At 52.9% G+C, this 15645-nt stretch overlaps 1 protein-coding gene across 1 annotated transcript in view; it reads left to right on the top strand.

Annotated features, from left to right (window-relative positions):
• VSTM4 (V-set and transmembrane domain containing 4) overlaps positions 1-15187 on the top strand; it is a 91805-nt gene extending 76618 nt beyond the window's left edge. The window contains exons 6-8 of the mRNA XM_075610262.1: positions 7538-7647; positions 13590-13636; positions 14445-15187. Of these exons, the coding sequence (XP_075466377.1) occupies positions 7538-7647; positions 13590-13636; positions 14445-14696 (409 nt within the window). The 3' untranslated portion in view covers positions 14697-15187. The remainder of the gene's footprint in view (positions 1-7537; positions 7648-13589; positions 13637-14444) is intronic.
• Positions 15188-15645: the final 458 nt, after the last annotated feature.

The following is a 15645-nucleotide window of genomic DNA, read 5'->3' as shown; positions in this document are numbered from 1 at the left end:
TAATTATATATATTACTAGCTGAGAGACCCGGCGTTGCCCGGGATGTAAATGCGTAATACAGTAGGTCGTATTATTTATAAATCGTGGAACAATAGGTGACTATTTGTTGTAAAGGTTGGATAATAATGTTGAAAAGAAAGATGGAAGAAAATGTAATACGATGTTGTATAAAAATGGTTTATTGTAACCACACCACAGTACAATGTATATTTTGGTGACATAAGTGATGTGAAAATGTGAGGCGTGTGTCCTGCTAGGGTGTGAGCGTGTTTGAGGCGGCGGGTGGGTGTTCAGTACGGGTGGCGCATGGGTAGTGAGTGCTGGCTGTGGGTCGGGTCCTGCTAGGGTGTGAGGCGGCGGGTGTGTGGCGAGTGCGGGTGACAGCTGGTCAGTGATATTGTTGCGTAGGGGCAGGATGCGGCAGGTGTGTCGAGTGTGTGGGGTGGGTGAGAGGCGGCGGGTGTGTGTCGAGTGTGTGGGGTGGGTGAGAGGCGGCGGGTGTGTGTCGAGTGTGGCAGGTCTGTTTAGTGCGTGCGGCGGCTGTGTGGCGCGGGGATGTGAGCGGTGGGCGGGTGAAAGGCAGAAGTGCGGGTGGGCGAAAGGCAGAGGCGGGAGGGCGGACGAAAGGCGTTGAAGGAGGGGGGGGGGGTGGAGGGGAAGTGAGTGAGGGGAGGTGATCACTCCGCTCCCCCGCTGAGTGTAGCGGCGCCGGGGGGGGTGGATTGGAAGTGAGTGAGGGGAAGTGAGTGAGGTGATCACTCCGCTCCCCCGCTGAGTGTAGCGGCGCCGGGGGGGGGGGGGGGGGTGGAGGGGAAGTGAGTGAGGGGAGGTGATCACTCCGCTCCCCCGCTGACTGTAGCGGCGCCGGGGGGGGGGGTGGAGGGGAAGTGAGTGAGGGGAGGTGATCACTCCGCTCCCCCGCTGAGTGTAGCGGCGCCGGGGGGGGGGGGGGGTGGAGGGGAAGTGAGTGAGGGGAGGTGATCACTCCGCTCCCCCGCTGAGTGTAGCGGCGCCGGGGGGGGGTGGAGGGGAAGTGAGTGAGGGGAGGTGATCACTCCGCTCCCCCGCTGAGTGTAGCGGCGCCGGGGGGGGGGGTGGAGGGGAAGTGAGTGAGGGGAGGTGATCACTCCGCTCCCCCGCTGAGTGTAGCGGCGCCGGGGGGGGGTGGAGGGGAAGTGAGTGAGGGGAGGTGATCACTCCGCTCCCCCGCTGACTGTAGCGGCGCCGGGGGGGGGGTGGAGGGGAAGTGAGTGAGGGGGGGTGAAGGGGGGTGAGGGGACGTGAAGACCGCTCACTCACCCGTCCGGCAGCTCCCTCACCCGTCCGGCAGCTCCCACGTGGAGGGGGGGGGGGGGGGGGTGAAAGCGCGGGAAACAGGGAGAGGCGGAGGAAGAGGCGGAGCCTCCGGGACCGGTGGGGAAGAGAGCGGGAGATGTGCTGCTAACACTGTGAGCCCCGCTAGTGTGTGTGTGTGTGTGTGTGTGTGTGTGTGTGTGTGTGTGTGTGTGTGTGTGTGTGTGTGTGTGTGTGTGTGTGTGTGTGTGTGTTTTTTTTTTTTTGTGGACCTTTGGCCCGTCACTCCGCCTCAGGCCAATGAGAGGTGTGGGGGGCGGGCCAAGGGGGTGGTGTGAGTGTGTGAGGCCAATGAGAGGTGTGCGGGGGCGGGCGGCCCAAGGGACCAATGAGATTGCCGCTAGGGACACCGGACATCCAGGCAGGCAAACATACAGTGCTTTCACTAATATAGTATACTAGCTGAGAGACCCGGCGTTGCCCGGGATGTAAATGCGTAATAGGTAGTATTATTTGTAAATGGTGGAACAATAGGTGAGTATTTGTTGTAAAGTTTGGATAATAATATTGAAAAGAAAGATGGAAGAAAATGTAATACGATGTTGTTTAAAAATGGTTTATTGTAACCACACCACAGTACAATGTATATTTTGGTGACATACTGTAAGTGATGTGAAAATGTGAGGCGTGTGTCCTGCTAGGGTGTGAGCGTGTGTGAGGCGGCGGGTGGGTGTTCAGTACGGGTGGCGCGTGGGTAGTGAGTGCTGGCTGTGGGTCGGGGTCCTGCTAGGGTGTGAGGCGGCGGGTGTGTGGCGAGTGCGGGTGACAGCTGGTCAGTGATATTGTTGCGTAGGGGCAGGATGCGGCAGGTGTGTGTCGAGTGTGTGGGGTGGGTGAGAGGCGGCGGGTGTGTGTCGAGTGTGGCGGGTGTCTGTTGAGTGCGTGCGGCGGCTGTGTGGCGCAGGGGTGTGAGCGGTGGGCGGGTGAAAGGCAGAAGTGCGGGTGGGAGAAAGGCGTTGAAGGAGGGGAGGTGAGGTCGGAGGGGTGGTGGGGGGTGGTGAGAGGAGGTGAAGGGGGGCGGAGGGGAGGTCGGAGGGGAGGTGAGGATGGGTGGTGAGGGGGGGTGGTGGGGGATGGTGAGGGGAGGTGAAGGGGGGGCGGAGGGGAGGTGAAGGGGGGGTGGAGGGGAGGTGAAGGGGGGGTGAAGGGGGGGTGACGGGAGGTGGAGGGGGTTGCCGGGAGGTGAAGGGAGGGGGGGGTGACAGGAGGTGAAGGGAGGGGGGGGTGACAGGAGGCGAAGGGGGGGGTGGTGACAGGAGGTGAAGGGAGGAAGGGAAGGGGGAGGTGGAGGAGAGGAAGGGGGAAGAGGGAGGTGGGGGAAGAGGGAGGAGGGGGGAGGGGGGAGGTGGGGGAAAGGGTGAAGGGGGGGAGGTAAGGGTGAAGGGGGGAGGGGTGAAGGGGGTAAAGGTGGGGGAGGGGAAAAGGGGGGAAAGGTGGGGGAGGAGGGAAAGGGGGGAAAGAGGGGGGAAGGGGGGAAAGAGGGGTGGAGGGGGGAAAGAGGGGTGGAGGGGGGAAGGGGGTGGAGGGGGGGGAGAGGGGAGAGGGGAGAGGGGGAAAGGGGAGGTGGAGGAGGGGAAGTGAGGAGGGTAAGGGGGGAGGTGAGGAGGGTAAGGGGGGAGGTGGAGGAGGGTAAGGGGGGAGGTGGAGGAGGGGAAGGGGGGAGGTGGAGGAGGGGAAGAGGGGGGAGGTGGAGGAGGGGAAGGGGGGGGAGGTGGAGGAGGGGAAGGGGGGAGGTGGAGGAGGGGAAGGGGGGAGATGGAGGAGGGGAAGGGGGGAGATGGAGGAGGGGAAGGGGGGAGATGGAGGAGGGGAAGGGGGGAGATGGAGGAGGGGAAGTGGTGGGAAGAGGGGGGAGGTGGTGGGAAGGGGGGAAGAGGGGGGAGGTGGTGGGAAGGGGGGAGGTGGGAAGGGGGGGAGGTGGTGGTAAGGGGGGGAGGTGGTGGTAAGGGGGGGAGGTGGTGGGAAGGGGGGGAGGTGGTGGGAAGGGGGAGGGGTGAAGGGGGAAAGGGGGTAAAGGTGGGGGAGGGGAAAAGGGGGGAAAGGTGGGGGAGGAGGGAAAGGGGGGAAAGAGGGGGGAAGGGGGGAAAGAGGGGTGGAGGGGGTGGAGGGGGGAAAGAGGGGTGGAGGGGGTGGAGGGGGGGAAGAGGGGAGAGGGGGGATGGGGAAAGGGGAGGTGGAGGAGGGGAAGTGAGGAGGGTAAGGGGGGGAGGTGAGGAGGGTAAGGGGGGAGGTGGAGGAGGGGAAGGGGGGAGGTGGAGGAGGGGAAGAGGGGGGAGGTGGAGGAGGGGAAGGGGGGAGATGGAGGAGGGGAAGGGGGAGATGGAGGAGGGGAAGGGGGAGATGGAGGAGGGGAAGTGGTGGGAAGAGGGGGGAGGTGGTGGGAAGAGGGGGGAGGTGGTGGGAAGGGGGGAAGAGGGGAGAGGTGGTGGGAAGGGGGGAGGTGGGAAGGGGGGGGGAGGTGGTGGGAAGGTGGTGGGAAGGTGGGGGCGGTGGAAAGGGGGGGGAGGTGGTGGGAAGAGGGGGGAGGTGGTGGGAAGGTGGGAAGGGGGGGAGGTGGTGGGAGGTTGTAAGGGGGAGTGAAGGGAAGGTGAAGGGGGGTGAAGGGGAGGTGAAGGGGGGGGTGAAGGGGAGGGGTGGAGGGGAGGTGAAGGGGGGGGAGGTGAAGGGGGGGGAGGTGAAGGGGGGGGGGGTGGAGGGGAGGTGAAGGGGGGGTGGAGGGGAGGTGAAGGGGGGGGGGGGTGGAGGGGAGGTGAAGGGGGGGGGGGGTGGAGGGGAGGTGAAGGGGGGGGGTGGAGGGGAGGTGAAGGGGGGGGGTGGAGGGGAGGTGAAGGGGGGGGGGTGGAGGGGAGGTGAAGGGGGGGGGTGGAGGGGAGGTGAAGGGGGGGGGGGTGGAGGGGAGGTGAAGGGGGGGGTGGAGGGGAGGTGAAGGGGGGGGTGGAGGGGAGGTTAAGGGGGGGTGGAGGGGAGGTTAAGGGGGGGTGGAGGGGAGGTGAAGTGGAGGGGATGTGGAAGGGAGGGGAAGTGTAGTGAGGGGTGGGTGAGGGGAGGTGGAGGGGAGGTGGAGGGGGGTGGGGGGAGGTGGAGGGGAGGTGGAGGGGGGTGGAGGGGATGTGGAAGGGAGGGGAAGTGTAGTGAGGGGTGGGTGAGGGGAGGTGAAGGCCGCTCACTCACCCGTCCAGCAGCTCCCACGTGGATCTGAGGCGGGAGGCAGCGTGTTGTGGCCGCTCCCCCGCTGACTGTAGCGGCGCCGGGGGGGGGGGGGGAAGGGGAAGTGCGTGAGGGGAGGTGATCACTCCGCTCCCCCGCTGATTGTAGCGGCGCCGGGGGGGTGGAGGGGAAGTGAGTGAGGGGAAGTGAGTGAGGGGAGGTGATCACTCCGCTCCCCCGCTGAGTGTAGCGGCGCCGGGGGGGGGGGGTGGAGGGGAAGTGAGTGAGGGGAGGTGATCACTCCGCTCCCCCGCTGAGTGTAGCGTCGCCGGGGGGGGGGGGGTGGAGGGGAAGTGAGTGAGGGGAGGTGATCACTCCGCTCCCCCGCTGACTGTAGCGGCGCCGGGGGGGTGGAGGGGAAGTGAGTGGGGGGAGGTGAAGGGGGGTGAGGGGACGTGAAGGCCGCTCACTCACCCGTCCGGCAGCTCCCTCACCCGTCCGGCAGCTCACTCACCCGTCCGGCAGCTCCCTCACCCGTCCGGCAGCTCCCTCACCCGTCCGGCAGCTCCCACGTGGAGGGGGGGGGGAGTGAAAGCGCGGGAAACAGGGAGAGGCGGAGGAAGAGGCGGAGCCTCCGGGACCGGTGGGGAAGAGAGCGGGAGATGTGCTGCTAACACTGTGAGCCCCGCTAATGTATGTAACAGAGAGAGAGAGAGAGAGAGAGAGAGAGAGAGAGAGAGAGAGAGAGAGAGAGAGTGTGTGTGTGTGTGTGTGTGTGTGTGTGTGTGTGTGTGTGTGTGTGTGTGTGTGTGTGTTTTTATTTTTTTTGGACCTTTGGCCCGTCACTCCGCCTCAGGCCAATGAGAGGTGTGGGGGACGGGCCAAGGGGGTGGTGTGAGTGTGTGAGCCCAATGAGAGGTGTGCGGGGGCGGGCGGCCCAAGCGACCAATGAGATTGCCGCTAGGGACACCGGACATCCAGGCAGGCAAACATACAGTGCTTTCACTAATATAGTATAAGATAAGATTTATTTTTTGGTAGCCTGGAGCAACTACAAAAAATGGAAAACATGAATCATGTATCCCCCATAATGGGGTATAAGAGTGAAATGGCAAATACTCCGTCATGTACAATGATTCAGGACTAAATCCATACAATGCTGATACAAATTGAATAAAAAATGGATGGATGGTTTGCATCCTATAAAAAGTGTATGTTACATTTCAATGGGGCATATAATGTCTAATCATAGATGGTAGTATGTCAACAAACAAATTATTCAATTCAAACCGAAAAAAACGCGTAGAGTGGTATCCGCCTACTGGGAGAGAGGAGCAGGGACGAAGATCGGGAGCCCACCGCCGGAAGTGACGTATCGGGACTGCACCGGAAGTGACGTACCGGAGTCCACAGAACGCGATCAGACGGCGCGCTGCAGAAGGGATACACCGCAACCAACGCACAGCTGGGAGATTGGAGTCTCCAACATCTGAGTACCCGGGAAGGGACTGAGAGGGATCACCCAGCGGAGCAGTTTCCCACGCATCGTATGCGCACCGGAGGTGGCGGGTGAGCCCTAAGATCTACAGTCCACCCTCTTCCATCACAATCATTGTGATACATGCCTGAATATATTGTTTTTATTGTAAGTGTGCATTTTAAAGTTTCATAACGTCAAACCCTTTTACATTACTGGTCTGCACTATGTATACTCTCTTTCCCTCCACACATATGCTGTCCGGCTGAGAGTGAAGTCCGCACCTTATCTAGAATCTACAGATCCAGTCCACTGAGACCATTGTGTCAAACTGCCCGTGTTCTATTTGAATCTTGTGAGTAGGCAACACTTATGAGCCAAGATACACGATCACTCTAACCCACTCAGTATCAACCTGTCTGCACTTATATTGTGTTTCTTTTATATTTTCATTTTTCTCCCATGCTCCCCCTGGATCACGTACGAATTTGCACAACCTGAGGGACAAGCAGAACCAGTCCCTAACCAGCTGGGTCGAGCAGGGTTTTTTTATACACCTTTTATATATACACGAATTTATCACGTGTGCACAATTTTTTATGTTGATTATATGTAAATTTTAGTATCAATAGATCTAAGAATTATTCACTGTACATTGATAGTGAACACTAGTAGAGTTAGCGCTTTATATTCACTACAACACAGCACATCTGTGTGATGCATAACACAACTGTGTTGGCCTTACAGTTGCAAATACACAATGTGTGTGTGTGTGTGTGTTTGTGTATATGTGTGCGCATTGACATGAAACACAGCTCTGCTTTTGTGAGGCTCTGCGTGTTTTTGTGATGTGCAGTAGGTGTGTAGTTATGTACTACACAGCTGTGTATGAATGTGTGTGTACTGCACAGGTAGGTGTGTGCACAGCTATGAGTGTGTGTGTGTACGTATGTATCTGTGTGTATGTATGTGCGTATGCACAGTTATGAATGTGTGTATGTATGTGTGTGTATGTATATGTGTGTGCACAGCTGAGTGTGTGTATGTATGTATATGTGTGTATGTATATATGTATGTGTGTGTGCACAGCTATGAGTGTGTATGTGTGTATATGTGTGTATGTATGTGCACAGGTGTGAGTGTGTATGTGTGTATCTGTGTATATGTATGTGCACAGCTATGAGTGGGTGTGTGTGTGTGTGTGTGTGTGTGTGTGTGTGTGTGTGTGTGTGTGTATATGCACAGGTGTGAGTGTGTATGTGTGTATATGTATGAATATGTATGTGCACAGCTATGAGTGTGTGTGTGTGTGTGTGTGTGTGTGTGTGTGTGTGTGTGTGTGTGTGTGTGTGTGTGTGTGTGTGTGTGTGTTGCATGTGCTTCAGAATACTGGCTTATTCTTTGCTGCTGAATCAGTTAATCTCGCAGTGTCACTAAATTCCGTTACAGGGACACAATGACACCAATGTGTGACACCCCTACCCTCTCCCCCTGCTGTCACTCTCCTCTCTCTGGGGCCATCAGACCTTTATGTCACAATGTTCTCCGCCTGTCCCCAGCCTCCGTGACGGGAGTCCCAGGGTCACTGACCTCTGGTCACCTCTGTCCTCGAAAAAGAAGACAAGGAGACGCCGGGAGCCAGACGCCCCTCCCGCGGTCCCTGCGAAAGGTGAGCGCACGCGGTGACGAGGAGCTGTGCCTGTCCCGAGCCCTGCTGTGCCTGTCCCGAGGAGCTGTGCATGTCCCGAGCCCTGCTGTGCCTGTCCCGAGGAGCTGTGCCTGTCCCGAGCCCTGCTGTGCCTGTCCCGAGCCCTGCTGTGTGTGCCTGTCCCGAGCCCGGTGACACACGTCTCATCCATTCAGTAACACAAGTGTGACCTTCTGCGCAGGAACCAACACGTACAATTGTATATCGGAGCTGACCGTCTACATGCAAAGGGAGAGGCCAATTCAGTTTGGGTTATGTTACTCCAGGCCTCGACCCTCCCCCAAACAGGTCAGGTTTGCAGGATATCCCTGCTCCAGCACAGGTGGCTCAATCAGTCCCTGATTCAGTACAATTGGCTCAATCGGAGGCTCAGTCTTTGACTAAGCCACCTGTGCTGAAGCTGAGATATCCTGAAAACCAGACCTGTTAGGGGGGCATGAGGACTGGATTTGAGCGCCCTGCTTTAAATGATGCCCAACATGTGGCGACCCGTGGGACTCGCACAACGTGTAACCCCGCAGAGCGCTCCGCGGGGCCTGTACATTGCGCGTCGCACAGCGTGTAACCCCGCAGAGCGCTCCGCGGGCCTGTACATTGCGCGTCGCACAGCGTGTAACCCCGCAGAGCGCTCCGCGGGCCTGTACATTGCGCGTTGCACAGCGTGTAACCCCGCAGAGCGCTCCGCGGGGCCTGTACATTGCGCGTCGCACAGCGTGTAACCCCGCAGAGTGCTCCGCGGGGCCTGTACATTGCGCGTCGCACAGCGTGTAACCACGCAGAGCGCTCCGCGGGCCTGTACATTGCGCGTCGCACAGCGTGTAACCCCGCAGAGCGCTCCGCGGGCCTGTACATTGCGCGTCGCACAGCGTGTAACCCCGCAGAGCGCTCCGCGGGGCCTGTACATTGCGCGTCGCACAGCGTGTAACCCCGCAGAGCGCTCCGCGGGCCTGTACATTGCGCGTCGCACAGCGTGTAACCCCGCAGAGCGCTCCGCGGGCCTGTACATTGCGCGGTGCACAGCGTGTAACCCCGCAGAGCGCTCCGCGGGCCTGTACATTGCGCAGTGCACAGCGTGTAACCCCGCAGAGCGCTCCGCATTGCGCGGTGCACAGCACTGCACACACTGCCAGTCTTGGGATATTTGGAGGGCGGCAAAATCTCCTTTTTTAACATAAATAACAGTTTGCTGCATTTTTTTTACGACGGCTTCAGAAAACGACATTCCCCCGAACCACTGAACGGGATTATGTGCGTGGCACTGGGGAACGTGGCAATTCCGTGACATATTGCGCCTTTTCTGTGGCTGACGCGCGCTGCAGCGGTGGGAACGTGGTACAGATTTCTCACCTCTCCAGGATTACATAGTTACATAGTTACAGAGTTACATAGTTACATAGTAGATGAGGTTGAGAAAAGACGTACGTCCATCAAGTACAACCTATGCTAAATTTAGACAACAGATACTTGATCCTATATCTATACTTACTTATTGATCCAGAGGAAGGCAAACAAAAAACCCCATTAAGGGGAAAAATAAATTCCTTCCTGACTCCAAGAATTGGCTATCGGATTAATCCCTGGATCAACATCCTTCCCATGTATACTTATTTGTTATATCCCTGTATACCTGTCCCATCTAAAAAAATGTCCAACCTTTTTTTTGAACAAATCTATTGTATCTGCCATCACAGTCTCCATGGGTAATGAATTCCACATTTTAACTGCCCTTACTGTAAATACCCCTTTCCTTTGTTGCTGGTGAAATCTCCTCTCCTCCAACCTTAAGGGATGGCCCTCAGTCCTTTGTACTGCCCGTGGGATGAATAGTTCTTTTGAAAGCTCCTTGTATTGTCCCCGAATATATTTGTATATAGTTATCATATCCCCTCTTAGACGCCTCTTTTCTAATGTAAATAAATCTAATTTAGCTAGCCTCTCCTAATAAGTTAGAATATCCATCCCCTTCATTAATTTGGTGGCTCTTCTCTGCACTCTCTCTAGTTCCATAATGTCTTTTCTTAGGATTGGTGCCCAAAATTGTACTCCATATTCAAGGTGTGGTCTTACTAATGCTTTGTAAAGGGGCATAATTATGTTTACTTCCCTTCCATCCATTGCCCGTTTGATGCAAGATAAGATCTTGTTTGCCTTTGCAGCTACTGCATGACATTGGGCACTATTGCTAAGACTGCTGTCTACAAGCACTCCTAAATCCTTCTCCATCAAGGATTCCCCCAATATATCTCCATTTAATTTGTAAGTCGCCTTTTTATTCTTGTATCCCAAATGCATAACCTTACATTTATCTGTATTAAACCTCATCTGCCATTTACCTGCCCACGTTTCCAGTCTCTCCAAGTCCTTCTGAAGAGAAATTACATCAAGCTCTGATTCTATTACAGTACCTTACACAATTTAGTATCATCAGCAAAGATGGAGACTTTGCTGTCGATCCCAACCTCAAGGTCATTAATAAACAAGTTAAAAAGCAGGGGTCCCAGTACCGATCCCTGAGGTACTCCACTCACGACTTTAGCCCAACCTGAAAAAGTTCCATTTATGACAACCCTCTGTTGTCTGTCCTTTAACCAGTTTTCAATCCAGGTGCATATATTATTACTGAGTCCAATTTTCTTTATTTTGTACACCAACCTCTTGTGTGAAACCGTATCAAAAGCCTTTGCAAAATCTAAGTAGACCACATCAACTGCATTACCCTGGTCTAAATTCCTACTTACCTCCTCAAAGAAACAAATAAGGTTAGTTTGGCATGATCTATCCTTCATAAATCCATGCTGACTATTACTAATAATTTTGTTTTCCATTAGGTATTCCTGAATATTATCCCGTATTAAACCTTCAAGTAGTTTCCCTACTATTGAAGTCAGGCTTACAGGTCTGAAATTCCCCGGGTGTGATCTAGCTCCCTTTTTAAATATAGGCACCACATCTGCTTTACGCCAATCTTGTGGTGCTGAGCCTGTGGAAATGGAGTCCTTGAATATTAAATATAATGGTTTGGCTATTACTGAGCTTAACTTCTTGTAAACTCTTGGATGTATGCCATCGGGGCCAAGTGCCTTATTTACTTTCATTTTTTCAAGTCGCTTATGAACTTCTTCCTCAGTTAACCAATTGGTCATTAATATGGAGGTTGTGGCTTCCTCCTGCGGCACTACTATTGAACTTGATTCTTCCCTGGTAAACACAGAGGCAAAAAATTTGTTTAATACCTCAGCTTTTTCCTTATCTCCAATAATCTGCCTACCCATCTCACACTGAAAGGGTCCTATATTTTCTTTTCTCATTTTTTTGTTATTAAGGTACTTAAAGAACTTTTTTGGGTTGACCTTACTTTCTATTGCAATCCTTTTTTCATTATCCATTTTTGCTAATTTGATTGCCCTTTTGCAATTTTTGTTACATTCCTTATAATTCTGATACGATGTCTCTGTCCCTTCTGACTTAAAGAATCTAAACGCCTTCCTCTTCTTGTCCATTTCCTCCCCTACCTGTTTATTTAGCCACATTGGTTTTGACTTAATTCTTTTATACTTATTACCCAAGGGTATACACTGATAAGTGTGTTTTTCTAACAATGTTTTAAAGACTGACCATTTATCTTCTACATTTTTCCTGCAAAAACATCATCCCATTGTATTACTACTAGATTAGACCTCAGTTTATTAAAATCTGCCTTTCTAAAGTTTAAAGTCTTTGTTGAACCCAAGTAATCTGTTTTTTGATAATTTATTTCAAATGAGACCATGTTATGATCACTGTTACCCAAATGTTCCAGGACTTGAATATTTGTTATTACTTCTACATTGTTTGATATGACCAAATCCAGAACTGCCCCTCTCCTGGTTGGTTCCTCAATAATTTGGGTCATATAATTGTCTTTAAGCACCCCCAAAAACCTGTTTCCTTTTGTTGTAACGCTAATCTCATTGCCCCAGTCTATGTCTGGATAATTAAAATCCCCCATTATGCAAACATGACCCAGTTTTGATGCCTTCTCCATTTGCAAAAGTATTTTAGTTCCTCAATCTCACAGATATTTGGTGGTTTATAGCATATTCCCACAAACATTTTCTTTATACTTTTACCTCCACTGCTAATTTCTATCCACAACATTACACTACATCCACACTACATTTTCATCATTCCCTTCATAAACACCATCCCTTATAATAGGTTTTAGATCCGGTTTAACATATAAACATACTCAACCTTCCCTTATATTTGTTCGATCCTTCCGAAAAAGCGGATAACCCTCTAAATTAACTGTCCAGTCCCGAGTTTCATCCCACCATGTTTCAGTAATGCCTATGATATCATACTGCTCCCTTGCAGCTATTAATTCAAGCTCCCCCATTTTATCTGTCAGGCTTCTTGCATTAGCAAGCATGCATTTAAGTTTTTTTTCAGCCTGTACTATTATCTTATCTGCTCCTTCCTTTCTGCTCCCACTTGGTTTAGTCTTTAGAAGTTTTCTAGTATTATCTGTATTTACTATGGGTATCTCACTGCTTGTCACACTCGCACTTGCCCTCATTCTACCTCCATACCACCTTGTATCCTCCTCTATTCCATTTAGTTCATTATCTGTTTCATTCCTCTCCCCCCTCCATCCTAGTTTAAAATCTCCAACCTTTTTAGCATTCTCCCCCCTAGCACAGAAGATCCCTCTTCATTGAGGTGCAATCCGTCCCTAGAATATAGATGGCACCTCTCAGAAAAGGAGTCCCAGTGCTCTAAAACCCAAACCCCTCCTTCCTGCACCACTTTCATAGCCATGCATTAACCTCCCTGATCTCTGACTGTCTCCCTGCGGTAGCGCATGGCACTGGTAGTATTTCAGAAAATACTACCTTGGAGGTCCTTGCTTTAAGCTTTTGGCCTAGATACCTGTAATCATTTTTTAGGACCCTCCATCTTTCTCTAACTTTGTCATTGGTGCCAACGTGTACCAAGACCGCCGGGTCAATCCCAGCCCCCCCCCCCCCCCCAACAATCTGTCTACCCGATCCGCAATGTGCCGAACCCGAGCACCCGGGAGACAACAAACTGTTCGGTTCATGCGGTCCCGGCAACAGATTGCCCTATCTACCTTCCTAATAATGGAGTCCCCTACCACCACAATCTTTCTTTGTATCTGAGCATCCTGAGTCCCCACTGTGCTGGAGGAACTATTCCCCATGGCTGCTAGAGGAATTAGTCTCCCCCAGCCTTGCCATTTCTGCCCCAACATTCCCAATATCTTCACTCAACATGGCAAATCTATTGGGATGGGTCAGCTCAGAAACGACCTGCCTCTCCCTATTGCCCCTGCTCCCCTTCTAACTGTCACCCAGCTACCTACCTGCTCCTCACTAACAGCGCCACCATCTGCACCACTAGTCGAAGCAAGGGCCTGATCCGTGAGCTCTAATTCCCTTTCAAGATTAAAAATGTCCCTCAATATTGCAAGTTGCCTCTTCAGATCAGCAATCTCTGATTCTAAAGAGACCCCCCGCTCACACTTCTCACAGCGGTATGCTCCTTGGAACAGCTGCTCCAAGTGCACATACATGTGGCAAGATGTGCATTGAGTGGCATTTTCAATCCTGCTCATTCTACCAACTATGAAGTTTAGAAGTACTAACAGTAAACTGTACTTCAATAACTATACCTTGTTTAACCGCTTCCTTGTTCAAACGGCTTCTGGATCTAACTGCACACACTTTAACCAACCAGCACTTCAAATCAACCACACAGATCAGTCAGTACACGCAAGCTTATTAACCCTATAATATCCGACGGCCTCACTCCTCGCTGCAGAAACGGTTATTCCTGTTAACCCTTTGACGCCCAGCCTGCGCCTCCCATCCTTAATGCCGGTTTAACCCTTTGTCATGCAGGTCCCCTGATCAGCGTGGCACAGGACACACCGACGCCCCTCGTGCTTGTGAGTGTTCATTTGTACATTCGGTAGCGATACTCTGCAGACCTCAGTGTAAGTAAGGAGGGAGTAACGCTCTGCAGATCTCAGTGTAAGTGCGGAGGGAGTAACGCTCTGCAGACCTCAGTGTAAGTCTGTGTGTGTGTATCAGAGTGTGATAGTAACTGCACAAATTGTGCACTTTCAAAATGTTTCCCCGGTCTGACTCCCCTGAGTAGTGTTGGTATACGCAGAGTAATGCTCTGCAGACCTCTGTATTAGCGCTGGGGTTAGTAAAGCGATACTCTGCAGACCTCTGTATTAGCGCTGGGGTTAGTAAAGCGATACTCTGCAGACCTCTGTATTAGCGCTGGGGTTAGTAAAGCAATACTCTGCAGACCTCTGTATTAGTGCTGGGGTTAGTAAAGCGATACTCTGCAGACCTCTGTATTAGTGCTGGGGTTAGTAAAGTGATACTCTGCAGACCTCTATTAGCGCTGGGGTTAGTAAAGTGATACTCTGCAGACCTCTGTATTAGCGCTGGGGTTAGTAAAGTGATACTCTGCAGACCTCTGTATTAGCGCTGGGGTTAGTAAAGTGATACTCTGCAGACCTCTGTATTAGCGCTGGGGTTAGTAAAGCGATACTCTGCAGACCTCTGTATTAGTGCTGGGGTTAGTAAAGTGATACTCTGCAGACCTCTGTATTAGCGCTGCGGTTAGTAAAGCGATGCCCCAGAATTGCTGCGTGTTTGCCTGGACACGCGTGTGCTGTGAGCGATTCTCTGCAGCCTGTGTTGGTGTTAATGTGATGCCCCTGCCCCCGTGTCTCACAGCCCCGCCTGGTGGTGGAGGACGGTTTAGCGTACGCAGAGCTGGAGCTGATGACATGGCCCCCGCCGGGGAAGGACCCCCCCTCCAGCACCGTGTACGCGCAGATCCTGTTTGAGGAAAGTGCTCTGCGGGGGGAGACCCGCCCAGCAGGACAGAGGCCAACCGCTGTAAACTCCGCCCACTGCGCCGTGCGAGACTCTGCCCGGAAGGCACCCAGACTGCACAGCACCAATCACAGCAGGGAGACCCCCTGATCTCTGGAGACTGGATCCCCCCCTACACATCTTAACTCTTTCACCACTGGGAGCAAGCAACTCATGGTTAGTGCTCTGCATTGCCCCCTGGCAGGGAAGGGGTTAAAAGGCGCAAACACTTTTTAGCGGAGCGCAGTTCTGCCACCTTAACCCCTTCATTGCAAAGCAAAGTAATAGCATTGCAGGGAACGGCGCGATACTCTGCAGATCGCCACTTACTAGGGGAATGCTCTGCTGTTTAAGGGATGGTGGTTTAGTCTCCGAGGGTCCCGGGAACTCAAGGGGGTCTAGTGGAGTAATACTCTGCACACCTCAGCAGTGAGTGTTACCCCCCCATTCCCTCTGAGGGATATATCCTGCTCACGGCAACACGCGTGTAATGCCCACACGGCAACACGCGTGTAATATCCACACGGCACAGCGCTGATCTAACACGCGGACTGGATCCTATATACTATTTTTGTAACCAATAAATATTCTTTCAGTATGAAGTCGCTTGTCAGCAGTGTGAATATTCGGCGGTTCGTACACGCGTGAGTGGGAGTAAGCACTCACTACACAGACTCACACGTCACACGTGGGGACACGGACAAACACTACAGTGTGACACAACTGCTGATCCCACCACAATTTAATAAAGGATTCCCGACATATTTGGGAGGCCGAGAGTATTTATTAATAATGGCCAGAAAATAAGTACGAGCGGATATACACGTATATATATGTATAGGTGTGTGTACTGTATATGTATACGTACACACCTATAAATGCCGGGAAAGGGGAGTCTCACTATTTGCTTCCCTGATGTGGGGCAGAAAGTCACATTTACGCATTCACAGAACATGATATATCTTATTATATGTGCATCGTGTAACTCCTCCCCCAGCGCAGTGACAATGCAGCGAGTCTCTGGGTGCAGTGAGATGTGCGGTGGCAGTGGGTGCAGTGA

The sequence above is a fragment of the Ascaphus truei genome, chromosome 8 (assembly GCF_040206685.1).
Source record: "Ascaphus truei isolate aAscTru1 chromosome 8, aAscTru1.hap1, whole genome shotgun sequence".
Classification (NCBI taxonomy): Eukaryota; Metazoa; Chordata; class Amphibia; order Anura; family Ascaphidae; genus Ascaphus; species Ascaphus truei.
The sequence above is the reverse complement of the archived record's forward strand: the minus strand, read 5'-3'. Positions and strand labels throughout refer to the sequence as shown.